The 26,164-nt window shown below is 41.2% G+C and overlaps 3 protein-coding genes across 5 annotated transcripts in view; all 3 read left to right on the top strand.

Moving 5' to 3' along the window:
* poll (polymerase (DNA directed), lambda) overlaps positions 1 to 2,470 on the top strand; it is a 9,389-nt gene extending 6,919 nt beyond the window's left edge. The window contains exons 8-9 of one of the 2 annotated variants that reach the window (XM_086210840.1): positions 127 to 295; positions 396 to 2,470. In XM_086210840.1, coding sequence (XP_086066966.1) covers positions 127 to 295; positions 396 to 745 — 519 coding nt within the window. In that variant the 3' untranslated portion in view covers positions 746 to 2,470. Of the gene's footprint in view, positions 1 to 126; positions 296 to 383 lie in introns of both variants that reach the window. The other variant, XM_086210839.1, reaches the window with a different exon arrangement.
* Positions 2,471 to 4,111: 1,641 nt separating this feature from the next.
* wbp1lb (WW domain binding protein 1-like b) lies at positions 4,112 to 19,606 on the top strand. 2 transcript variants are annotated; one of them, XM_086210842.1, is made up of 5 exons: positions 4,487 to 8,972; positions 9,173 to 9,672; positions 11,236 to 11,338; positions 15,356 to 15,517; positions 16,365 to 19,606. In XM_086210842.1, the coding sequence occupies exons 2-5, from the start codon at positions 9,646 to 9,648 to the stop codon at positions 17,186 to 17,188; spliced, it is 1,116 nt and encodes a 371-aa protein (XP_086066968.1). In that variant the 5' UTR covers positions 4,487 to 8,972; positions 9,173 to 9,645; the 3' UTR covers positions 17,189 to 19,606. The 2 variants fall into 2 exon arrangements, with proteins under 2 accessions (XP_086066967.1, XP_086066968.1); XM_086210841.1 differs by lacking the exons at positions 4,487 to 8,972; positions 9,173 to 9,672 and adding an exon at positions 4,112 to 4,471 and having other exon boundaries at positions 16,365 to 19,605.
* A 574-nt stretch (positions 19,607 to 20,180) lies between these two features.
* Positions 20,181 to 25,764, top strand: as3mt (arsenite methyltransferase). The gene is made up of 11 exons (XM_086210843.1): positions 20,181 to 20,376; positions 20,648 to 20,696; positions 20,832 to 20,959; positions 21,754 to 21,904; positions 22,419 to 22,555; positions 22,644 to 22,713; positions 22,803 to 22,884; positions 22,964 to 23,095; positions 23,856 to 23,995; positions 24,077 to 24,199; positions 25,113 to 25,764. The coding sequence occupies exons 1-11, from the start codon at positions 20,360 to 20,362 to the stop codon at positions 25,221 to 25,223; spliced, it is 1,140 nt and encodes a 379-aa protein (XP_086066969.1). The 5' UTR covers positions 20,181 to 20,359; the 3' UTR covers positions 25,224 to 25,764.
* Positions 25,765 to 26,164: the final 400 nt, after the last annotated feature.

Here is a 26,164-nt window from a genome sequence, read left to right as displayed (position 1 = left end):
GTCAATGGAAAGGGAGTCCACCCTGTCTTACAGACCACAGTGTAGTCTTGTTTATCAATAGATGACAAATCTTTAGTTTTGTCTAATATGTGTGGTTTTTGTTTGTTTTTTTCTGGATATGTACAGGTGAGGGATGCTGCCCTGGCTGTAGACTCTGGCCTGGTAGCTATAGCATGTGGTTCCTATCGGCGCGGAAAGGCCACATGTGGCGATGTTGACGTGCTTATATCTCATCCTGATGGAAAGTCCCACAAGGGCGTTTTTAGCAAAGTGTTGCAGAGCCTTCATGACAGCGGTAAGTTCAATCACATCCATTAAATACAGAGGATTTTCTCATGCATTTTCTTTCAGAGAAATACTCAAGAGAGCAAAACTTTTTTAAGGGTTTTTGACAGACGATCTGGTGAGCCATGAGGAGAATGGAGAGCAGAAGAAGTACATGGGTGTATGCCGCTTGCCGGGTCCGGACCACCGTCATCGCAGGCTGGACATCATAGTGGTGCCTTACGATGAGTTTGCCTGTTCTCTCATGTATTTCACAGGATCTGCACACTTCAACCGCTCAATGAGAGCCCTGGCAAAGACTAAAAATATGAGCTTATCGGAGCATTCGCTCAACCAAAACGTGGTGCGTCAAGGTAGCTTCAAGGTTTATGGCGGCATGCCACTTCCTACGCTTGCAGAGAAGGATATTTTTAGTCTTTTAGGCATCCCAAACAGGGAGCCTCATGAAAGGGACTGGTGATGATCTGTCATCATTATCACGACACCTTTTAAGAATGTTATAATTCACTACACGCATATTTAACTTGAATTTTACTTTTATTTTATGTATGAATAGAGATCCAGCCCTGCACTCTCTGCCTTTTCCCTAAAAGACATACCTAATCTGGATTTTGTTGGGCTTTATCAGTGCGCTGACTATTGAAAATCATGTTTGAAAAGGAATATATTTCTTGATGTATTTTCAGGACATTGGCAGTCATTTACAGCAGCTCTGCTTTAGCTGATTATGGTTATCTTTAAAATAGCATCTGTGTTTTCAGGTCTATTTTGGATTTTCATTGTCAGACTTTCTTGCTAATAGAAGTTTTCAATCTTTGCTGGTCAGCTGATGCTGGAAACTGTATCACTGGCATGCGAAGTCCTAAAATAAAAAACAGGTGTTGCTGATTGGACGGTACCTCTGTACCTTGACATTGATGCTGATCTCAAAGCAGCTCTGTGGCTCAGACTTCATCCGACAGTATCAGTACTGATGACAACAAGAGTATTCAGTGTTTTCTTCACTTCCAGCTTCAGCATCCTTCCCATTGCTGACTGTTTGCTTAGCAGCTAGTGAAAAGGCTTTCTTATCAATGGTAACAATTTCTCCACAGTATGGCTCACCAACCAGGCGTCAGGTCATCAACGGGGTTTCAGCTTGACTTGCTTACTTTATATATGCTTATATATGATGAATAGCAGTTATAGTTATCATCGTTTTTATGCCGATGATATTCTATTGTCTTGCTCTATAAACTGATTATTGTGAAGTTTGTCTGTTTGAAATGGTGTTTGGATGGCATCAGCGCTATCGATCCGATCACCATCAGTCTTGTTCAGTTAAATGAAAGTGAGACAAAGTTCACTTGAACATCCAGCAGTCAGTGCTTGTGTACATAGACTTCAAAATGCCACTGTTATCTTGAACCATTCTGATTTTGTGGGGGGGATTATGTCTGCTCATTTGCAGCTAAAACACAGAGATAAATCAGGATCTTGTTCACCAAGGTTGAGATGACGATTGTGTAGGCTTTTATTTCTTCTTCAGCTGCTCTGAATACTCTCATCAGACTTTAACTGTAAATATCAAGAAATCACACAGATTTTATTGTCCCTGCTCTGACCTGTGATGTGTATCAATCTTGAAATACCAGTGCTAACTTTGAGGGCCTTGCATGGCCAAAAACTCCAGTATATTACTGACCATCTCCTAACTTACGCAGCCAATCAGGCTCTTATAAACTTAAATTTCTGGACGTCCTGTTTGACCAGCTATGAAACCAGAGGTGACCACATTGATGAAGCTGTTGCACCGCTCCCATCTGTGACATCTTGGTGAAGCAGATTCATTCATACGAGCTTTCTATGGTATTTATTTTCTTTGTTTGTTTATTGATTTTTTTCCTCTTATTTTGTCTGCTGCACTTTCAACATTCTTTGCTGTATTTTTTTCAATATTAAGTTCTAATATTGTATTTTTTTATTGAATGTGAAGCAACCAGTGATTTTGCACCTGTGAAAGTGATAGACAAATGTTCTTTACTTTGGAGTGGCAATAGAATTTTTTTTTATGGTGGATATCTCAAAACTACAGTGGGAAACTTCAAAGCTACTGCAATACATATACAATAAGGGACATATCTGAAATATTAACAGGTATTGACGACTGACCCTTGAACTCATTTTAATATTATATATTTAATGAAAGATGATGAATAAATTTTTTTTTTTTTAAAGTCAGAGCAGCTGTCCTGACTGTGGACTGTTAATGAGCTTTAAGGCTTGTAACATCTAGATTATGATTGGCAAAGATCATGATTATTCTGCATTCTTTTATCACTTTATTCTTTTAAAATGAGAACTTAATATCAATACAGTCAAACAGGCACAAGTACCATTCAAAGTAATTCAAATTCACAAAAATATAACCAAACAAGGCAGCATGGTGGTGCAGTGGTTGGCGCTGCCCCCTCCCAGCAAGAAGGTTCTGGTTTCGAGTACTGGATCTTTCTGTGTGGAGTCTGCATGTTCTTCCTGTTCCTGTGTGGGTTCTCTCTGGTACTCCAGCTTCCTCCCACAGTCCAAAGACATCAAGAGGGGACGAGGATGATTGATACTCTAAACTGACTGTAGGTGTGACTGTGAGTGTGAATGGTTGTCTGTCTCTATGTGTTGGCCCTGTGATGGACTGATGACCTGTCCAGGGTGAACCCCGCCTCTCGCCCGTAAGCCGCTGCACTGTGATAGGCTATAGCCCCCCCCCCCCCCATGACACTCATCAGGAATAAGCGGAAGAAGAAAATGGATGGATAACCAAACAACGGGGGAGAGAAAAATTAGATAAAGAAAACCAAAAATTTCAGTTTCAAAAATCTGTTAATAAAAAAAAACAACAACATTGGATGCGTGGACAGTCCGGTGAAATAATATTTTTCAATTATACATGATTAATTCAGGGCTGCACGGTGGTGCAGTGGTTAGCACTGTGGCCTCACACCAAGAAGGTTCTGGGTTTGAGTCCCGGCTCGGGCGTGGGATCTTTCTGTGTGGAGTTTGCATGTTCTCCCCGTGCCTGCTTGGGTTCTCTCTGGTACTCCGGCTTCCTCCCACCGTCCAAAGACATGCAATTTGGGGACTAGGCTGATTGGATTCTCTAAATTGACCGTAGGAATGTGAGTGTGAATGGTTGTTCGTCTCTGTATGTTGACCCTGCCTCTTGCCCGTAGATGCTGGGATAGGCTCCAGCCCCCCCCGCGACCCTTACTAGTAAGGAATAAGCGGAAGATGACGATGGATGGATGGTTAATTCATGGAGATAAGTATTAGATATAGTTATGATTTTTAGGAAACGGTAATTGTGTATGAAATATTTTCCAACATTAACAAATTGTCATTACTAAATTCTGTTTTTCTCCCTGTAGATCAAACTTTATATTATGATATGTTGGAGCTGGAATAGTTTGGTTTAGGTCCATTGTCCGATGCTTGAAAGTCTTGCCCTACCACTTTTCGACGTTTCTCATATCAAATGTGGGCTTCTCTCGTAGGTGACCGCTGATTAATATTCACGTTTGCTGTAAGGCTGCGGAAAGTGGTGTCTGATTGGTTTAGCTTTGACGTCTAGGCGCTCACCAGCCAATCCGTTAGCACTTCCTGGTATATGTTAATAAGCCCCCACTCCCACTTAATCTTTTTGTACATGCGGAAAAGACGCACGGAGCGGTGATTGGTCAGCCCCCTGCCAGCTGGGCTGAGCTGACCAATCACCGGTCACTGTACGGACTCATAGGCGAGCCACGCGACAGAACGCCCTTCACGTTGCGCACATGGATCGGGTCGAGGTGAACACGCCACACGCAGTAGTGCGAGGCTGGTTCCCAGTGCGGGAACATCTTGTGTAACAGCTGTGAGAGCCAGTGGCACCAGCAGCAACCAGTTGCGCCAGCAGCATCGTGCCTCCCTCCGTGCTCAGTATGCAGAGGAGGCGGCGCATGCAGCGGCCTCCCAGCGCTATAGGGGTCGGGAAATAGTTGAGGATATTCGGACTCAGTTTGAGAACAACAGTGGTTGCATGCGATATGTTTTTGCCGTAGCTGTTGCAACTTTTTTTTCTGGAGGAATGAGAGGCGTATGTTTTACTCTTAAAATGGGATTGTTTTTGCACAATGTTGGCTCTGTCACCCCCACCGAGTCCGCAGCTGACAGGGTAAGGTTGAGCAGTCAAAAACAAGGCTTACTCCGGTAGGGCTGTTAGCTAGCTAGTTCCTCATGAAGTTAGCAAACTATTCTGTTGACAAACAGCAAACTAAACCCAGACAGCATCATAGAATGAAGGTTGCCGTTCGATATTAACTAGCTATAACGTTTAGTGTCCTGCCAAGAAAGATGATAACACACTTGTTCAGGTTGCTAGCTGCTATTGTACCTAGCATTGTGGGAGCGAATGGACCCTGGAGAGCCTTGCAAGGCCTCGCTCTGTTGTTTATGGTTGACTGTTGACACTTCAGCCCCAAGTGAGTTACATAAACAACAAAAGCAGGTATAAATGAATCACATAAGTAGAGAGACAACATAATTCGTAAAACCACTTCAACAGCTAAACAAAGAATAAATATTAATGCCTGAGCTCATGTCAGTGATTTTCAAGATTTAAGATGTATCAATGATGAATTCCTGAATATGTTTGCGACATACAGAAGATTCGAAAAATATTTTCCTGGTGGTATCCTGGCTATTCTACGTGAAGATCATGTTATAGTCATTTTGTTGACAATGACATCCTTATTCCTGGCAGTCAGTAAAATGAATACACTTTTAGGGGGGTTGTTTTTATTGTATTAATATGCACCGTATTAGATGATTTCCTAATGTTCTGGAACTTATTTGACCAGTAGCTAAAATTAATTTATTTTGAATGTAGAAAAAAAAACGAGTTATGTAGTATTAACATTTTGTTCATACATTAGACAACATGTAGATATTCTGAATTTTAAAAAGCAGTATTTATTATCAAAACATTTGGAAACAATCATGGAAAACCTCATGTATTTTCCTTATTGTAAGTAGAAGAGACTTGGCAAAACTGGGTTGATGCAGATACATTTGAAATGCACCAGTATCTGCAGATACGACGATGTGATGTTATTATTGCATATCCACAGTATTATCGAAAAGTGACTTCCCCTGGGTTCGAGAAAAGAACTGGATTTCCTCCTTCAAGCATCTCTAGATCACGTTAAACTGATGACTACAGCATCATAGATGAAAAGTGGCTTCGTTAGTATCAAATTAGCACTTCTTCTCAGTCAGTACTGCTTATACATCAAAATTATTAATGCAGACAATTTCTCTTAACACTGCATCAATATTACGTCTAAATTCAGAGTCCATGATCCACAGTGGCTGCTCAAAATGAGTTATGGAGACCTGCCATTGTTGAAGCATAAATTGTTGTGTCTTGTATAACAAAACTTATGCTTGTCTGTTTTGGGTGGATAAAATTATTTTTTTTTAAAAACACACAAAGTAAATAATATTAATTGTGCATTATAAGTTTACTACATGAAAGTGAAAATGGAAGCATGGTGGATTTGATATTACCAGTAGCTTTTTACTTTAAGTAGCAGGATTAGAAATACCAAATAGAAACATTACAGAGATCAATTGACATCTTTCATCTTTTGAGTGTGCTGTATTGCCACACAGGTAAATATAAGCAAGCAGTCATTGAATTTGTCCTGAGAATGTTAAAGCGAAAGCCCCTATCAGGACTTGATCTGGCCTTTTTCAACAGCTGTATGTTTGAGGTTTACAAAAGTGCTGAAGTTTAAAGTTCCTCTTCTAGCCAAGAACACAGCAAGATATTAAAACACGAGGTTCAAAAAGTAATGGTCACATGCTATTATCTGTATCTTTTTACTATCAGTCACTCATGTGCATAATCCACCAGTGATAATAGTTACATCATGTTGCTAAGGGCTGTATCTTTTGTTTCACCCCACTGTGTTCACACCACATAAGTCAGCAGTTTTTATCAGTGTCACAGCAGCATCATAACAAGTCATGACATGTGCCTGTCATCGTTATCCTGACTCACTTTTGTTAGTAGCTTGGTTCTTGTCAGTAGTCCGAGTTCTCTATTCCATCTTGCAATCAAATATTTGAAATATTGACACTCCAACTTAGAAAATGTAACTCTTAATGAGGACATTTTTGTATTTTGTTTTAAGGCTTGGTTAGTCGATCGAAGTAAAGTAAATGGGCAACTGTTTTGATAATGAGTATATCTTTCAGTCTCTGTTTAAGCAAACATATCAAACATTTGCTGTTTCCAGACTCTCAAACATCAGAAGTCATGCCGCTTTTTATCATTTATGACAGAATATTAATCGTCTTCGGGTTTTGAACTGTTGGATGTTAACTTTGGACTCTGGGAAATGGTGAGGAGCGTTTTTCACATTTTATTTTTTTAAAGATTCATCGATAAATGATTCATCAAGTAAATGCCAACATAATAAGGCGTAAGTTGCAGTCTTAAATCACACACAACTTGAATATACATATGTTTTCCTCCTCCAGGAATGTCTCAGATCTTGATCAGTCCGTTTCCAGCTGATATAAACTCTATCAACTCGATACATAAAGAGGTTATCGCCTCATAAATTTGACAGATGTTCTTTGTTTCTTTATGCAGCTGTTAATAGTGGCAATAAGAAAGTAAGACTATAAAAATACATAGTGTTCAATAGTTTGTATAAAGCCGAGATATCTCTTCCAGTCATGTGACATCAGAGTGTGACAGAAAGCCAGGCTATGAGCCAGGGAATTGTCACCCTCCTCACATCCACACTTCAAAAGCGCAAGCAAAGTGTTTTATTTTTCAAGGATCTCTGAGATACTTGGGCTGCTTCAAGCTCTAAACTATTATGAATCTATGACCAAGCCCTCAATAGGTTTCCTCTGTGCCAGGGAGTGATCAAAATTTTTCAGGGTCAGGTACAGATACCGTGTGTGACAAGGCCAATAACAGATACTTGCGTCCCGTGATTAAAATGCATTCAATGTAAAACATTCAGTGGCGAGCAATACCAACCCCAATACAAGGCTGCCTCAAATTAATTATTGACTTTAAATATACTTTGAAAGGATTTTTTTTCAGGATATGCAATGTTTTAAGTTCCCAGCAGGATTTCACTGAACAGAAAACTAAATTTGCTAAATCAAATATAGACTTAACCGGCACAATTTTTACATGTTTGGCTGAGTCTGGCTGATAAGGATAGTTCAGTGCTACAGATGGGATATCGTTATTGGCTCATGATTGTTGGCAAGTAAGATGGCATTCACTGATGCCAGTTGGCTGACGTTAATCTGCTGTTTCTCAGTAATTTTGCCCTTTGTACAAACAGCCCTAGAGGTCTGCAGTACATACAGGACATGTATGTCCTGCACCGCCTCATTGAGTGGTTTGTTGTATAGCAGGCGAAAAGAGCAATCAAGGTTATGTTTCAATAAACAAATCTTTTGTATGTGACGTAAGGTTATGTTGCCCATTAATGGATCTTTAATGAATGAGTGTGACTCAGCTTGTGTTCATACACCAACAATGTGATGAATGACGTCCAACAGTCCAGCCTTATTTTCATAAAGAGGATTTCTTTCTTTTCTTGACACGAAAGGGGGAGTAACAAAAACGGATAAAAAAAAATTGCAACCCGTGATCAGCGTAACGGTTTTTGAAAATATCTGTATCAGCCTGCGTCTTCCGTATTGGTGCATCTTTAGTCAACACAAATAGCGTGAAAAATTAAGGATATCTAAACTAATGATTGGCCGTTTCGTACTCTGTTTTCTTTCTTCCTCCAGTTATCTTCGCAACAAGTTGCACCAATGTAACACTCCACACATAAAAATAAGTTTAAATGTGATCGTAGTAGCATTCATACCTCTTGAGTTCTAGGTATGTATCGGTTAAAATAAAAATCGTAAAATCTCATCTATATATATATATGAGAGAATGCTGTGAAGGTCAGTAGATCTACTTGATCCTGCAAATGAGAGGTGTTCTTTTTTTTGGCTCTGCCTGAAGCTCGAGAGCTGGTAATATCAGAGTTAACTCTTACCTGCCAGAAGTGCTTTACCAAATCTAGCTCCTCCCACTCCAAGATGTTCTAACTACTGAGATGAATTGAACCAGCGTTTGTTATTGTCCCATCTAGCTGATGAAAATATTTTTGTGGGGTTTCTTCCTCCAGTTATCCAGTTTTTTTGTTTTTAGTTGTGTTTTGTTGCATATAACCCTCTTCGCTATGAAATGGCACTTTTTTTTTTTTGCAGGACAGAATAATAAGCAAGGGGTCTTAAACGTGCATCAGCTAATGTGCCAAGTCCTCCTGGACTTTACTAAGTGGATCAGCTCTGATTGTGCCGTCAAGAATGAACTAATAACAGTAGGTCCGGTCTCCACACAGAGTATCCAATAGTCACCGGGGGATTTGTTCTCGTCGGTCACTCATTTCAACAGCTTCTAATTTCTAACGTGGATTATTTTCTAGCGTGGCAATCGACTGTGGGATGGTAACCAGATCTGCCTCTAATATCAGTATAGCTTGAGAGAGTTGGATTGTCTCACTGTTGCTGGCATGGATGTGAGACTGAGGAATCTGGTCTGCCCAGATTCTTTGCTCTGTCAGCGTCTTGCTGGATAAGTAAGGAAATATCAATTATGCAAGGATGGTCTCAGGTCACATATATGTTTTTGCAGCTTCAGCTGCTTAATTGATATCACTTTGGGAGCGATGCAAGTTTTATTTTGTGTGTGTGGATGATGAGATGAAACACTTTGTTGTATAAAAGCCTGTTAAATCTCAACTCCCCTTCAGTACTCTGCTATCTTTATGCAACTCAGGCTGAAGACCAGAACAAACTAGGCGGTTTATGTGTATCCAATTGCAAGTAGGGCTCCAAGTGGTGATGATCAGAGGTCAAGTTATCAGAGACAAAGTGGCAGACCGGAACATCACATGTTTATGATACAGAAAGTAAAACTTGTCTCATAAGATGATAACTGCAGCTGAGAAAATGAATCATCTCTCTGGTTTGAAGTTGCAGCCACAACTCACTTTGCGTTGTTCTGATCTGCTGTGAGTGCCCCAGTGAGGAGCTCCCTCTCCGCTGCAGCTTGGAAATTTCCGTAGAGCAATCCTTGTACGCTGTTTGGGCCTGGATTGAAGTGGGGGGAGAGTGTGTGTGTATGTGGGAAGGGTTGACAGAGAGAGTGAGAGGGGCGGCGAGAGAGAGTGAGAGTATGTTTGATTTTTCTTGTGGGATAATGACCCATGAGGTGGTGGACTAGTCTGGATTTTTGGACCCTGGATCATCATGCCTTTCAATCTGGGACCTGCACTGGTAATCTATTGAAAGAAAAGACTTTCATTCTACAGAACTTTGGCGAGCTAATCATTAAGCTAATCTAGAGGAAAACATCTGAGGGATGTCTCTGGAAAAATCCATTGAGGATTTTGATGTCAGGGCTGCCTAACATGTTGGTTATCCTGTTTGATCAGACTTAATGGTTGTCAAGCCATGTCCTACATTTCACTGAATAACATGATGGATAAAAGTGATGTTGCTAATTGGGTGTAAATATGTTTAAGATGAGACAAATGAGACTTTCAAATTGAAATTGTTTATCAGATATTGTGCAACATACTGAGTGTTTTTGTGCTGGCCGTACGTCAGAACACTCCATTTGATATGGGCCTTTAACACTGATGTAATTCTATCAGCTTACCAGCACAAGTGGCTAGCACTTGTTTACCCCACATCCATAGCTAAGTATAAATGTCGGGCACTGGGTGGGTACATGAGAACGGGATCAGAACATGTAAAAATGGCTCTGTCCTCATTCCTTGCTACATCACACTGTACATTATTTGTGTAGTTTGAGCTGGAGAAAACAACTTATCTGACCATTTTAGAATACAGGAAATTATACTTGACTTGTACTGTCAGATGTCTGTCATAATACAACAAAATTATTTGAAATGAAAGAAAGCACCAGCAGTTGTTAGAAGTTTCAGCGCGGTTTCTAACTTGCATGGTGTTCTAACAAGGACAGTTAAAACCTCTGCAGTCATGTGGGAGAAGAATAGTGCAAATTGTAATACAAAAAGGTGTATATACGTATATATAGAAGTATAGAGAAAAGTAACGTTTGATATTAAGGCGCTTGGAATAAGGATTAATTAAAGGGTAATAAGGGCCTTATAACTTCTTATAAGCTCCTTATTGCGTGTTAATTATAACATGCAAGTGTGAATAGCATCATGAAGAAAGAAAAGGGTTATGGGTTTGCAGGCAACTGGGTTGATTAAGGATAATAAAGGGAGAATAATGCCTTAAATTGAATGTCTTTAATATGTCTATGGAACTTTATTACCTATTGATTCATGCTTGTAACAAGCACATTAATACTGTCTTACCAAAAAATACAATTGAAGACAAATAGAATCCTTTGAAAGGAAACAATTGTAGATCACACTTATCATTTTATTTTGCTGAATTAAATAGGTTTGCTGAACAGTACTTTATATGTATAATGTGCTCGATTATTTAATCTAAAACTCTTCAGCTCCCTTATTGCACACTGGTGATCTCCATTTAACTTCTAGCTTAAAACAGTCACCAGATTGAGGTTGTATCATCTTAATAAGGTCAAATACTTTTAGTTTCATAATCAATTAGTTTTTCTTATTTAAATTGCTGAAATTAAGACGTTAGACTCAATTTCGGTAAGAAAGAAACTTTTCTGTTCAGTGTTTAAAACAAAAAAAGAAATGAAGAACAGAGTTTTACTCACTCTTGTCCCCGTGGGAGACTCAGTAACAGTATTGACTGTAACTGCATGGCTGTAGGTGTGTTTTTCTTGTTCTGATGTTTTTAAAGTGTTTTTTCCTTATTGTCTTATAGAGCCTACTGCACTGTGAAGGCGTCAACAACCAGAGCTACATGTGTGAGTCGGGACACTGCTGCGGAGAGTCTCAGTGCTGCAGTTACTACTATGAGCTCTGGTGTATGTATCCAGGTTTTCCCTTTTCCCCCTCTATGTCTTTAACTGGCTAAATCTTAAAGTGTGAAATACGAATCATAAGTTCTTTTATGTTATTGGAGTTGCAGAAACACTGACAGTCTGCGTCTATTAAAGAGTAAAGACCACCTTTTATCCAGTGAAGTTGTACAAATATTAGAACCTTTTTTTTTTCTTACCATTCGAGCACTTTTGGGGACGCTGTGTTTCTTGATATGTAAAACCACATCCTATATTTGTGGTCATGTTGTCATCACGAGTAGATCTGGATTTACAGGAGGTGTCAAAAGTACAGGCTGAGAGTGTAAACAAGCTATAGCAGTAATACATCGTTTCCAGTATCATAGGAACTCTGACCAATATAGACAAACTGGTGCCATGTTTGCACTGCATCCTGTTGTGAGCATATCTCTAAGTGTTGTTAAAAGGCTGGCAGGAAATGCGTTGGTAGGGTTTGAAGAATGATGTAGAGTCTGTATCATGATGAGAATGAGAGACCAGATGCCGTCCCGTCTGAAGTGGTGGACGAAGGGTCCAAGAACAAATATAGGCTTTGAAAGTTATTGGCGATGGAATTTCAGCATGGACGTTCAACTCAAACCGACTCCTGGCTACAGAATAATGTTGCACATATATCTGTGTAGGTTCTCATTCATCCAGGTCATCGTAGATCGAAGCGAAGTAAAATCTGGTCAACTGGACGTAAGTTTATCTTGAAGACGTTTCACCTCTCATCCGAGAGGCTTCTTCAGTTCTAGTGAAGAGTGTGGAAACTCCAGCTTATAAACCTATGTGGGAGTGGTCAGTGCTATTGTGGTGGAAACGACCCTCCCGAGACTCACCTGGCCTCTCCAAACGACAGTCGTTGTGCGGTGTCAGGGAGTTTCAGGGGTGGTCGTTAGGGAGTTTCACCGACCACTCAGATGCTAATGGGCTGTGCTGGCATCAGCCGTTCCACATGGGTCTTTCAGCTGAACTCTTTGGGGAAGCTTTGAAAGGACTTGGTTGTAAATAGGTGAAAGGAAATGTCGCAGTCCACCTCCTCTGTTCAAAGATGGTTTCTCTATCCTGACGTGGATGGCTTCTTTAACTCCTCTTTCAAACCATCTGTCCTCTCTGTCGAGAATTTGGACATGGTCAGGTCATGTACAGGAAACCCACCCACACTGACCAATACTTGCTTTTTGACTCTCACCATCCTCTGGAGCACAAGTTAGGTGTCATCAGGACGCTGCAACACCGAGCGGAGACCATCCCCACCAGCGTCCAAGGCCGGAAAAAAAAGAACAGCAGCATCTGAAAAGAGCACTTAAAACTTGTGGCTTCCCAGACTGGACCTTTGTAAAATCCTCTTCCAGGTCCAGAAAGGAGGAGAGCTCCAGGAGGAGGGAAGATGAAGAAGGCAGGAGAAAAAACATAGTGATCCCCTATGTGGCAGGGGTTTCTGAGAAATTAAGGAGAATCTATAATAAGCACCGCATCCCTGTGTCTTTTAAACCAGACAACACTCTGAGACAAAGACTGGTACACCCCAAAGATCCCACCCCTCACAGCCAGAAAAGCAATCTGGTATACGCTGTCAGATGCAGTGAGGCCTGCACGGATCTCTACATAGGGGAAACCAAACAGCCCCTCAACAAGCGCATGGCCCAACATAGAAGAGCCAACTCTGGAGGACAGGACTCAGCGGTTTTCCTCCACCTCAAGGAGGAAAGCCACTCCTTCCAGGACGACCATGTCCAAATTCTCGACAGAGAGGACAGATGGTTTGAAAGAGGAGTTAAAGAAGCCATCCACGTCAGGATAGAGAAACCATCTTTGAACAGAGGAGGTGGACTGCGACATTTCCTTTCACCTATTTACAACCAAGTCCTTTCAAAGCTTCCCCAAAGAGTTCAGCTGAAAGACCCATGTGGAACGGCTGATGCCAGCACAGCCCATTAGCATCTGAGTGGTCGGTGAAACTCCCTAACGACCACCCCTGAAACTCCCTGACACCGCACAACGACTGTCGTTTGGAGAGGCCAGGTGAGTCTCGGGAGGGTCGTTTCCACCACAATAGCACTGACCACTCCCACATAGGTTTATAAGCTGGAGTTTCCACACTCTTCACTAGAACTGAAGAAGCCTCTCGGATGAGAGGTGAAACGTCTTCAAGATAAACTTACGTCCAGTTGACCAGATTTTACTTCGCTTCGTTGCACATATATTGAAACCAGGCTTCTATTTGAGGGAAGATTTCATCAGTAATTCCCTTGTTTGATAAGTTAGAGCAAGGTTTGGGGGTCTTGGGTGTTTCCAAGTTATTTTGCAAGTACAGCACTTCTATAACCTGCCAGGACACTAAGATGTCATGATGTGATGGCAATGATAACCACTAAAGGCCTGATTTAAGGTTTGCATGTGTATAATGTGCGAAATTTATATCACTCACAACCAAATTTGCTAACTATTCACATTTGTCTTAATGAATTTGCAACACCAGGTCAATCGGATACTCTAAATTGACTGTAGATGTGACTGTGAGTGTGAATGGTTGTCTGTCTCTATGTGTTGGCCCTGTGATGGACTGGAACCCGTCCAGGGTGAACCCCGCCTCTTGCCTGAAAGTTCCTGGGATAGGCTCCAGCCCCCCCACAACTCTTAATGGGATAAGTGGTAGAAAATGGATGGATGGATTGATGGAATTTGCAACATGGGGCGTTTTTACCTGAGGTGCAAAATACTGGGCCAAAATGCAAATAGGTTAATTTTGCACAAGCAATGCGAATTACCAAGTCAAAAAGCAATTTCTGCAACTCTGATGGCATCTGTGTACGACGCATTCAAAGAAAGGTGCAAGCTGCTGTTATTATGGCGAGGTGTACACATTGGTGAAGTGAAAAAACGCAGAGAGAAAGCCTTTTCAACTCATGTCAACATTTTGGTTTGGTTTTGGCAGAAAAATTACTACAAACACATTGCCTATCCAGCAGTTCAATTTGGAGCCCTTTGATAAGCTAAATGCTGTTTTGGCGCAAGGGTCTGTAAGCAAACACAAATTCTTTGCACATATTCTTTGAATGTTCTGATCATCTAAATATTTCTCATCGTAACCAGTGTGTGTCAAGGGTCACACTGGTTACGATGAGAAATATATACCGAAATACAATTTATGTAGTTGTAAGTATTTTTCCTATGTTAATTCTTGGTTTCTTTAGTTTTATCATTTTAATGCCATTTTCATTTATTCCCTCATTTTGAGAATGGCAGTTACCTGTTTTTTTGAAAATGAACTCTTCATGGGGCCTGTTCCCAAATGAAGCCGCGCATTCACAGCCACAGTATTCTAATGAAAATGAAATCAACATTTTTTTCTTCCTATTCCTTTTTCTCTCCTCCAGTGTCTTTGTCTCCTTCCTCTCCAGTCCCTGACTGCTCAGCAGTGGGACAACCACCATTACAACATGCAAAATCCTCATTTCAACATTCTCGCCTCCAAAAAGTTTGCAAACTTCCCCAACTTCATCACCTGCAAAACGCATAGCAACAAAATATACAACATCTTGGAGTGCACAGTCTTGAGATCCGAATTATTACTCCAACTGCTACCGGCTCTATTTTTTTCAGGAACAATATCAGACTCAACATCATGCAGTTGGTATTGTTTTCACCTTGTAAGTGTGTGTCTTATTAAATTGTGGTCATGGAGACACTTAAGTGGCACTTTTGCAGGTGTATAGGTTGCTGACAGATTTGGTGGCAGCAGCACCATTACAAGTTTGCAAGATAAAGTCAGGAACCATTACAGGCTTATATTTGAGATCAAACTGAGTACCCATTTCTAAGACAGGCATGATCTGAGTGACAGCGTTGGAAGTAAGGGGATAGAAATTTTGGAAGGAGCCCCTGACAGTTTTGAAGAGCTCCAAAAATAATTCATTCAGCTTTCAGCCTTTTGCAGTTCAGTTTTGTTTTAGTTGTGTTTTTGGTAATTTTGTTGATTTTTTTCCTCTACTGAAGGGTTTTGGTTGGTGTGGGCTGTTATCTTCATCTTGAGCTGCTGCTGTGTGTGCCACCATCGCCGCACCAAACACCGACTGCAGCAACAACAGCGGCAGCACGAGATCAACCTCATCGCTTACCGTGAAGCACACAACTACCCCTCTGTGCCCTTCTACTTCAGTAAGACCCACTTCTATATGAGACCTTTTCATTCATTTCTTTCATTTATTCATTCATATTGATAATTTCTACAAATTTCCGACCTGATCTCAATTCTCATGACTTGAAGCTGGGCTAATCAACGAAAAAATGTTTAGATAACCAGTAGAATGAAATAGGTCAATGATAATTAGCTATAAATACAAAAACACGAATGGAAAATCAAATGATGAATAGAATACGTTTATATTTGTGCGATTTACAATTTCTTGGGTTCGTCCAAGAGGGGTCCGACTACACCTCTTGTTTCTTCCTGTGAAGGAATCCCAGGAATATTAAGTTACTGTTTAAAAGGAATAAGAGGAATCCTTTGTTGTTGTTTTTTTTGTGCTGTTCCTAGTAGTTGCTTCAAAGTGAGGAATTTGGACACAGGTTAACACACTAGTGCCTTAATGAAAGCAATGCAGGCATAGCTGAAAAGTTATGTTTGCGCTGAAGCCATCCCTGGTTTCACGCCGCGTCAGGTCATTCCCTGTTTGGATGCCCCAGTTTTCAGGAAATGGCCTGCATTTCTCTCTTGGTCCCTTGCCAGTGTTGCAACACCATCCACCACCATCCTCAGCACAGAACTGACCTAGAAATGAGCTTGTTGTGTTCTTATGACCTCAGCACACCCCAGTGCTTTGGAACCACTAGAATTGTGTTTTTGGAAGTTCAGCAAGATCTGTCTGATTAGACAGGGGTCAGATGACGATGTTTATTTAAAAAAGGGAGACAATCCATCCCATACAGTCGCTGGCTTGCTAAATGTTTTTGTCCAAACTGTATATGCCAATGTTTATTCCCCCCCCCCCATCTCTCCCCCTAGGGTTTCTGCCAAACTACCTCCTGCCTGACTATGAAGAGGTAGTCAACCGGCCCCCTACTCCTCCCCCTCCCTACAGTGCCTTACACACAAGCCCATCATCGATGGTCTCCAGTCCTCTGTCTCCCGAGCAGCAGGAGGGACAATGTCCATCCAGTCAAGCCACTCCGGTGCCTGCAGTCTCAGACAGTCAGTGCTGCAGACCAAGCATAGAGGAGCCACAACCCCCAAACTTAGACTTGAGGCCCAAGCCTGACAACAAGCCCGTGCAGACAGTACAAGATTCGGGCAGGATACTGCTGTCAGAGGGGCTTAGTGGGGATGGACTAACCAGTCAGGAGAAAAGAAGCGCAGGTAGGGAAGACTCCTGCAAGGACCCTCTTCTGAGGGACCTATCAGATGGTTCGGCAGAGGACAAAGATCGACTCCCCAAGGGAAGGAGGAGACGATTCACAGGGGACTCTGGGATTGAGGTGTGTGTGTGTGGCACCCGTGGGAGCAGTGGTTGTAATGGAGCAGGAGGAAGCAGCCAAGACGGCAAGGAGTTGAGGGAGCTCGAGAGCCTGCTGGGGCATGAGGGAGGTGAGGATGAGGAGGAGGCTGGAGACTTCTGTGACAGCTGTGTCCATCGTGCCTCCTTCAGTGTGGAGGAGGAGCAGGCACTCGGTGGCTTGGAGAGGCGGTCTGCACGTGGGTCATCAGGAACCTGTCAGCCAGCTCACCAGACAGGCGGGGCCTCACTGCACCCTCCAGTGTGCCTCCTCCTGCACACCATCAGTGAGCAGGAGGGGCCGCACCACAGCAGCAGCACCGAGCCGCAAGGTTGACGGCGGGACAGAGACAACACTCAATACAGATCATGGAAGCAGGGAAGAAGAGGCTTTAATGTCTGAGCAAGTGTTTTTAATGCTTTCTACATGAGTATTTGTTGTGAAAGTGTGTATCTTTAGATAAAGGAGGTGTGTGAGCAGAGAGTGGAACCTCAGCTTTACACAAGATGATCGAACGGTTGAGAAAAGCTGCCTCTCCTTCCACATGTTGGAACAGTGGCCTTAACCTGTGTATTTGGGGTTATATTAGGGCAGCACAAGCCTTTTAACAGCCTGTGTATGTATGATTACTAATCTGAATACACACACACACGCACTGTCCTCATGCAACATGTCGAAGAATTACAGCTGAAGCTGTGAAGACATGACAGGATGACTGCAGCTATCAGCAGGTGTGTGCAAACAGTTGCAACATCCTGTCAAAGCGTTTCTCTGCAGGCAGGAAGCTAGGTAGTAAAAATACATGCAGTAGGAACATTTTGGATGTGTGCGTGTTCATGAGTGTGTTTATGCAAGCTGATGACTGTACAGGGACACCAGAACAGTGCTTTTTCAGTGATTTAAAAACTGCTTGTGTCTGTTCTTGTGGTGCTCTACTTGAGCTACTAGTTATATAGAAGTGCATTAACAAGTCTTCATGTGAGCAGTTCCTATTTGCACAAAATGTACTTTTATAGATGAAGGTTTTAGTGACAAGAAATCAATCCAGTCTTAAATAACAGTACATAATACACTTTGAAGGTTTTGAGTGCATCAGATTCATATATATATATTGTCTTTTTTTTAACTAAATGAATGTCTGTGGTATGTGCCTACCAAAAAAAATTGCATTCATTTGACATTGATAAGCTTCAGTGAGATGTTGAGAAAGCCGGTACCAAAAGCAGGAAAAGAACTTAAAAGCTTTTGATAGACGACAGCTGATATGGGCAACATCAGACCTCAAATATTTCACCTCAATTGATCGCCACTTTCACCAGCTGTACAGTATCAAAACAAATCCTGAGTTGCTGAGTTGGATTCTCATATTAGCATATTATTACCAGTCTCTTGCTTTGGTATTCTTACATTAATTTATAACACTTTGCTGAAGTGTCAGTCAAGACTGCTATCTGACAAATACGCTAGCCATAATTTTCACAAAACTATGATTTATACACATACTTTTAATCAGTCTTGTTTTGTGCTGTTTAATAAGCTGAGGGTGCACCTTTTTTCATGAGTGTGTTCATCAACTGTTTTTATTCCCTAAAAAAACAAAAAAATGAAGGTGATACATCACATATTGATCATGATTGTGGAGCCAAGGCCTTACGTTCTTGCTCAAAATATTTGTAATATATATGTTTTGACACCTGAGTAATTTTAGAAAAATTACAGCCTGAAGTGGATATTGAGGCTTGAGCACTGATAAAAAAAAATAATTGTGTTGAGATTGTTAGTAAGTGAAATATTGGAGGGAACGAGAAAAACAAAGAATCAGATGAGGTCACAAAATAAAAGAATATCTATGATAATCAGGGAGGGGATGCTTAACAGGATATTTCTGAAACATTCCTGGCACAGGATGTGAGCATTTTAAGTAAAAAACAATCTAAGAGTGCTGTTCTAAAAATAGAAAGACCACGTCTAATACAAGTTGGAGCATGACAATTACAGTTGTATGGATTTGTCCTTTAACAGACCCATCTGGACTTTCCCCGGAAGTAAATCTGCAAACATTATTTCAGGCACTTTTTGCCCCCCCCCCCCTTTACAAATCATAGTGTCTACAAAGCACAAATGTTTCAGTAATCAGCCTCACAGAGCTCCATTTAAAAAAGCAAACAAATGTCCCCACAAAAAATACTACTGTAAGCACAATCATAACATGTAGACGTTTTATTTCCAAAGTAAATGTATTGGAATGCCTGAACATACTCATTAAGTGCTTTATATGCTTTTTGTGGGGTATAAAACGATGTGTAATTTTGGTACATGTAGTAAAAAAAATGAGCTATTTTTCATATCAGCTAAATCCTTTAAGAATGATCGTAAGTGTGTAAAAAAAGATATCAAAACCACTTTATATTTTCAGAATTGTGTACAATTTTATGTGACATGTTTGTGAACCAAATAGTTGCTTTTATAATTTTCATGAAATCATTAGCTGTACTTGCTTATCTCATCATGTTTGGTTCTTTTTTTTTCTGTTGAGAAAAGATGTAAAATTTCATCCTGACATTGTGTGAAGGGTACATTTGACTAACATACTTGTTAACAAGATCAGGGGCATCTTGCCAAAGACACCTTTCTTTTTACGCCAGTGTGTGTGCGGTGGTTTTGCACATATTCTTTGAATGTTCTGATCATAAGCCATGTATTAAAACAACCAAGGTGGATGTATGTTCAATAAACATACTCTTTCAAATTTAATTTCACTTTTGTTTTTGTCACGATTGACTGATATTCAAATTTTTTTTTGTAAAACCAAATTTGCAAATACATATAACAGTTGTGTGGGCCAGCGTGGCTTGGTAGAGTGGCAGTCTTTCAAACCAAGGGTCGCTGGTTCAATCCTCCCCCAGTGACCATGTCAAAGTATCCTTGAGCAAGATACTGAGCCCTTAATTGCTCCTGATGGCCCTGTGATGGACTGGTGACCTGTCCAGACTGTAACCAGCTTCTCACCCAGTGTCAGCTGGGATAGGCTCCAGCCACCCCTTGATGGATGAATGGTACAGACGGATGGATGGATATTACGGTTGTGAATTTTCTTCCACACTTTAGTATTTTTTTAGCTCTCAATTTAGGATCAGCAGGAAGCAAAGCCTGATGACTGTAGTGTATTCCTTTTATAGCATTAAAGACTTTACAAGCCTGGATGACAGGTGATATCAGGTGCCATCAGGCTTGATTTCCTGTCTGTAAGACTAAATTGAGGGCCAAAAAACCCGTATGTGCGTAAGAACATTCCATGGATCTTGTGTTTTTGAACAGGTCTAAAATGACAAGCAAATAATACAAAAAATATCTAGAATATATAGGCAGAAAAAAATTGACTCGATATTGGTACATCAGAGTTGATGTAATTTCAGGTAAAGAAGCACAGGGGGCGCTGTTGAGCAGGAAGTGGACTAAAAGCTGCCACGTCATTTACAGCTTATTGTGGACTTGATACCAACGACAATGGCCAAAGAAACCAGGTGAGATAAAATACACATAAACTTGGTATGAATTCCAGTATTTAAGGGCGCTAGAATGTTCGATTGAGCGAGGGGCGCGTGCCAGATGTTGTAAGACGGTCACGCTGCAACGCGAGTCGGTTGTTATTTTTATCCAGTTAGGAACCTATTTGTTGCTACAAGTTAAAATCAACTTAAATCCCGACGAGTAAACGTTTGATAAATACATTACACGCAATATCTATTGTCTAACGACGTGTCAGCGTGTAACATGTTTTATTTACTTTTACAGCGGTTGTGTTAAAGGCTTTCTTGAAACCACCGTTCATCTGGACGTAAAGGTAAGATAGGAGTTTTCACTCTTGCGAGCTTGCTGTAAAAGCTGTAACAGATTTGTATTGGTGTGTGTAACTAACCTTCCGTGTAATTCTCACAAGCCTGTGCGCCTGATGAACCGCTTCTCTGTGCTCATGCAGGATTACTATGGAAAAAGGTTGAAGTCGTCCTCCGACTTGCAAAGCAATGCCTGTGTGGCTCCAGCCCAGCCCACACCGGCCTTCATCCGCCAGGCTTTGGAGAAAGTTCACCCTGAAGTCACTGCCAGGTGACAGATGCGCATCTGTGCCAGCATATACACATTAAAGCTAACACAACATTAAAACAAAGCCAATGCCCACAACAACCGACAACACTACACACAGTTTCAACTGTTTCTCAACAACGCAGGGTTTTCAGCACATGTGCACTCAATTGTAGCCAGCAGCACAGTAATTAAATTACACTGCTTCCAATCACTTGCCTCTAATGATATTAGCAGAACCAGGAAATTTAGAAGCCTGTGATGTAGCCTAAGCAAACACAGAAAAACTTAAAAACCCAAATTTATAATTGCAGTCAGGGATACCCAAACTTTTTTACCTCAGAGCGTCCAAACTGAAACTAAATGGTCAGCCACTCGCTGAAAGTCATTCCACACTGTTTGATTGAAATGCTAAATTTTAGTAAGATAAATATGCGGCGCCGACCTCCAGAGGTGACACATTCATGCAGACACACACACACGTACTGACACACAGTAAATAAGTTCCGTTATTAGATATTGTGTAAGCCTTTACATAAGTGACCAACAATCTAACAATGGATCACTTCCTTTATATTCCAGGTTAATTTTCAAGGGAAGATTACTGCAAATTTACTGTAGCACAAGGAATCAGGAATCAAGGAATCTTTTGAGAATGATCGCCTGTAATGTTGTGGAACTTATCATGCTGCTCCCTAATCAAATGAATAAAAAATAATTAGGGGTACTACATATTTAAAAAGCCTGGGGTGCATTTGTAGTTAGACTAAATGGACAGTTACAGGAATACATCTATCATGGGTTTCATTCTCCCTCAGGTACTATGGTTGTGGTCTGGTGGTGCCGGAGTGTGTCGAGGGCTGCAGGATACTGGACCTGGGCAGTGGAAGTGGAAGGGACTGCTACGTGCTGAGTCAGCTGGTTGGGGAGGCTGGCCATGTGACGGGCATCGACATGACGGAGGATCAGGTACCATCTATCTGCATGACACTGAAAGAGATGATTGGAGGCTTGATCTACGCATGGAGAGAATCTATGTCATAAACTAGGAATCACTTTGAGTGTTGTGAATTTTGACCTCTCAGCTGGTATGCATGAACCTTTCAGGCTTTTGTTTCTCCGCTCCTTTCCAAGAGCCGTTCAAAAGAAGGGTTCAGTCATTCTTCATTTTGGATGGAGTAATGGCTAAGCTAGGCCTAAAATTCTGAATGTCCGCTCTTGGTCCATGAAGAAACTCTATTTCGTTTGTCTCTACAATAATTTGTCCCAGTTTAACTCTTCTTGCATTTGCCAAGAGTTTAAACATCTCCTCCAATTCTCAGGCAGAGAAATTTGGCCCCCTTAAGTAGGAGGCATACGTATCAACAAAGTGGTGAAGAGAATCTGATCAGCATGATCAAACAGCTTTTCTTTTACTGCTGTAAGAATGGGAAATTCAGCTTTGGGCCACATGACCTCATACAAGCTTTAACTCCTCCACCAGCTTGATGTGGCTAAGACATATGTGGACTATCACATGCAAGAGTTTGGCTACAAGAAGTCCAACGTCAGGTTTGTCCAGGGCTACATAGAGGCCCTAGCAGAAGCAGGTCTGGAGAAGAACTCATTTGATATCATCATGTAAGACACCTCTCTTCTTTCTTTATTTCTCATTTCAATGCTGTGCAACTGGAGATATTTGGATTTAAAACGTTCTGCCATCAATTAGCTCCAACTGTGTGGTGAATCTCTCCCCGGACAAGAAGCGAGTGTTGACAGAAGCTTACAATGTACTCAAGGTACACTGCTTGTCACCTCGGCCTCAGTCTCTAATCAGGCATCGTGAAATGATGAAGACATATTAACCTTTGGCTCTGCTGCATGTCAGGATGGTGGCGAGCTCTACTTCAGTGATGTTTATTGCAATGGAAGACTAACAGAGGAGATTAAACTTCACAAAATCCTGTGGGGTGTGTAAGATTGAGACCCCGTCACCATAAAAGCTCACAGACACCTGATAGAATATCACAATGTCGTTTATCTTTGCAGGTGAGTGTCTTGGTGGAGCACTTTGGTGGAAGGATCTCCTGCAAGTGGCTGAGGAAGTCGGCTTCAGCCCCCCACGGCTGGTTAGTGCCAACATCATCAGTGTTGCCAGCAAAGAACTGGAAGACATTCTAGGTTGGATATTAGTTTCTTTATTATTTATTTACTTTGTATGTCTTTGCTTGTTTCTGCACAGCAGTGTGCATTAGAAGGCGAAGGAAATGATCCTCTACTCCCAGCTTAATTTAGCAGATAGCCCTATTTGTGGAACTTAAACTTGTGAAAGTTTGTTTTGCATTTTAATGTTCGTCAAACTTGGCGCGTTCAGGAGGCTACCAATTATTCTGTGAACATTCGCATCTGTACCGCCGTGGTTCAGGATGAATGCACACAGTGTTACACCCTGAATCGATTCGCTCTAATAACAGAAAAAAGATTTGTCGTGATTCTCTGTGAACTAAAGGCGCGTTTCCTGCTTTGACAAGTCAAGATGTCTGCTGTGAAAACTGTTCATGGATCCGACCGGCATGAGAAACTACTGTAGGAAAGTCATGGAATTTGAAAGTAGCCAATTCAAGGCCTGAAAATGTTTTGAAAAATAAATGAAGCTAGAAAAGTTTGGAAAACTTTGGGAACTTTGCACCACAAATACCTGCATATTGGACAATTAGTGGTTCAGTTAACATCGACTGAGATCCAAGGAAAGATAAATATACGACGGTAGTTTGAGGAAGTCGACGGTCATCAAAATTGTCTTCAAAGGAGTGGAAAAGTCATGAAAATGTATTTGTAAAAATGTGCATGAACCATTAGTCCATAGAGTGCTGAGTCACTATAACACATTTCTACTTCTGAAGCTGACAACTTACTCTCTTTTGCCTGTTCTTCAATACAGGTGACTTCAAGTTTGTCTCTGTAACCTATCGCCTGTTCAAGGTCCCTAGAGGTAGCACAGCTCCGCGTCAGGTCATATATAACGGAGGCATTACTGGGGCAGAGGACAGCCTCTGGTTGGACTGTCAGAACACCTTCAAGGTCTGTTGCTCCTGCAGCTCAGAGTGTTACGTGCTGCTGCTTTGTTCTTTCAGTGATATCAGATGTGGTCATGTCTCGCAGGTTAATGAAGTGGTGGAGGTGGATGGAGAAGTCGCCAGCATCCTGACCCATTCCAGATTTGCACAGGATTTCACTTTCCAGCCACCGGGAGGCCCCTGTGGGCCCTGCGGAGTCAAACCTAAGGTCAGCATCACAGCCATCCTGAACTAAATTCCTGGATGTGAAAATGTCTTTGTTTGATTACTTGAAGCCCAAGAGGTCAGTGTGTTTGTTCTATGACTTTGAAATTGGTGACACACCCAGAGAGGCCCACTGTCTAACTGTGCACATAGTCACACACATAAGTGTGTACTAGGAAACATGACGCACGTTCTTACACACAGAGACACGCGCGCACACACACTCACAGACACACACACAGCCACTCAAACACACATATGCACACATTCACAAGCGCAAGGTCAAGCAGCTGTCTTGGAGTCATAACTAGACTGTGGAGTCATGCTGGGAACCTTGAACAGGAAGGAATGTTCTCTTCTCAGCTATTGGAATGCCATCTTATCAGCTCTCATGGTCATTCTGTGCACACCATCTACAAACACCACTTTACACCCCAACCCCTATATCAAAAATGCACTTGGCTAATGGAGGTTTCCGTTTTGGCTTTTATCGAAGATGTTTCAGATTAAAAATGGTAGGGATCTGCCTCATGATTCCGCCTTGGGACTGCCCCTCTGAAATAAAATCAGGCTGAGGTACTTCTCTCTAATCAACATGGATTATGGGTGATATGGTAATGAACTGGTCATGGTCAACATTTGTCTGTCTAATGTTGATTTAATGAACAATCTTTATCTGTTAAAAGAGACATTTGAAGTGGAAGTAACACAGGTCTCAAATGACACTGGCTTGTTTCCTGCTATTAGAATGTTCAGCATTTTAATCATTTTTATTGCAAAGAAACATCAACAAAAAAAACTTTTTTTTAAATTCATAAATACACTTGTAACTCTTTTACATTCTCTACAAGTGCTTTAGATGAAATTGTGGAATTATATAACATGACACTCTGGGCTTTGTTGATCTGTGCATACAGGCAGGAACGATGGATCCCTTTGAGCTGGCTGTGCAGCTGGAGAAAGCGAGTCCGGGTTCAGCCACAGGGGGGTGCTGCAGCACACAGTCAAATCAAGCGTGTTGCAAGTGATGAGCTACCCAGAGGCCCAGCATCATGCTATGTTCTCTTCAACATTTCAGATGTCCTCAATGAATTATCATCTTCTAGATAGCGCTTTTTCTTCAGTGCTGTTTGTTTCTCTTTCAGCATGATTACACGCAAGAAAAAAAAAAAAGATTTTATTGAAAATTGCTGGACAGGTGGGACGTGGACCAAGGAAGAACCTCTTCAGATTTTTTGGGCAGATGTAGACTTGCTCAATAATTTTTTCCAGGAATTATCACATGAGCCTTGGGAGAGATCTGTGCCCCCCAAGTGCATTTCTACTATGCAACTTAATTATACCTAAAAACAAAAAACAATCAAATATGGCTTCACCAATAAAGTGATCTCTTTGTCATACATTTAGATATATGTGTTTATTGTTCATTCACAATCTTTTACATCTGAAATTATAATACTTCTAATTTCCAAATTTTTTTGGACTTTATAGACATCGTTTTATCTTCCCACATTCAGTAACTGTTGTGTGAATGTAATGTTTATTGGAAAATAAATATTTTTAATTTTGCATTTACTGAATATTGTGTGTTTTTAAAGTCTATTTTCAATTACTTCAGCTTAACAGACAATTGGTCAGGGAAAGGAGGAGCAGAGCTAAAGCCCTGCACATGCTTAGGAGAGTAGAACTCCTGAGAAGGACTGCCCAAGACCAACAGATGCATATTTAAGTTAAAATTAAATGATCAGGGGCCCAGTCTTGGACTCGAGAGTACATTAATGAGTTGCTGCGTAGAAGTAGTTTTACATCAGTGTGAACTGTAATGTAATCGACCACAAAGGATAAAACAAGATGAACCCCTGTGACATTTTCAAGACACATTTTCATGATAAATGAATCGGCAACAGCGAGAAATAATGAGAAAGTTCTGTGCAGACTAAAAAGTTATTTTAATCATAAATAGAAAAAA

Source organism: Aulostomus chinensis, chromosome 8 (genome assembly GCF_037954235.1).
Source record: "Aulostomus chinensis isolate RoL2024-O1b breed Wild chromosome 8, RoL_Achi_v1.0, whole genome shotgun sequence".
NCBI lineage: Eukaryota > Metazoa > Chordata > Actinopteri > Syngnathiformes > Aulostomidae > Aulostomus > Aulostomus chinensis.
The sequence above is the reverse complement of the archived record's forward strand: the minus strand, read 5'-3'. Positions and strand labels throughout refer to the sequence as shown.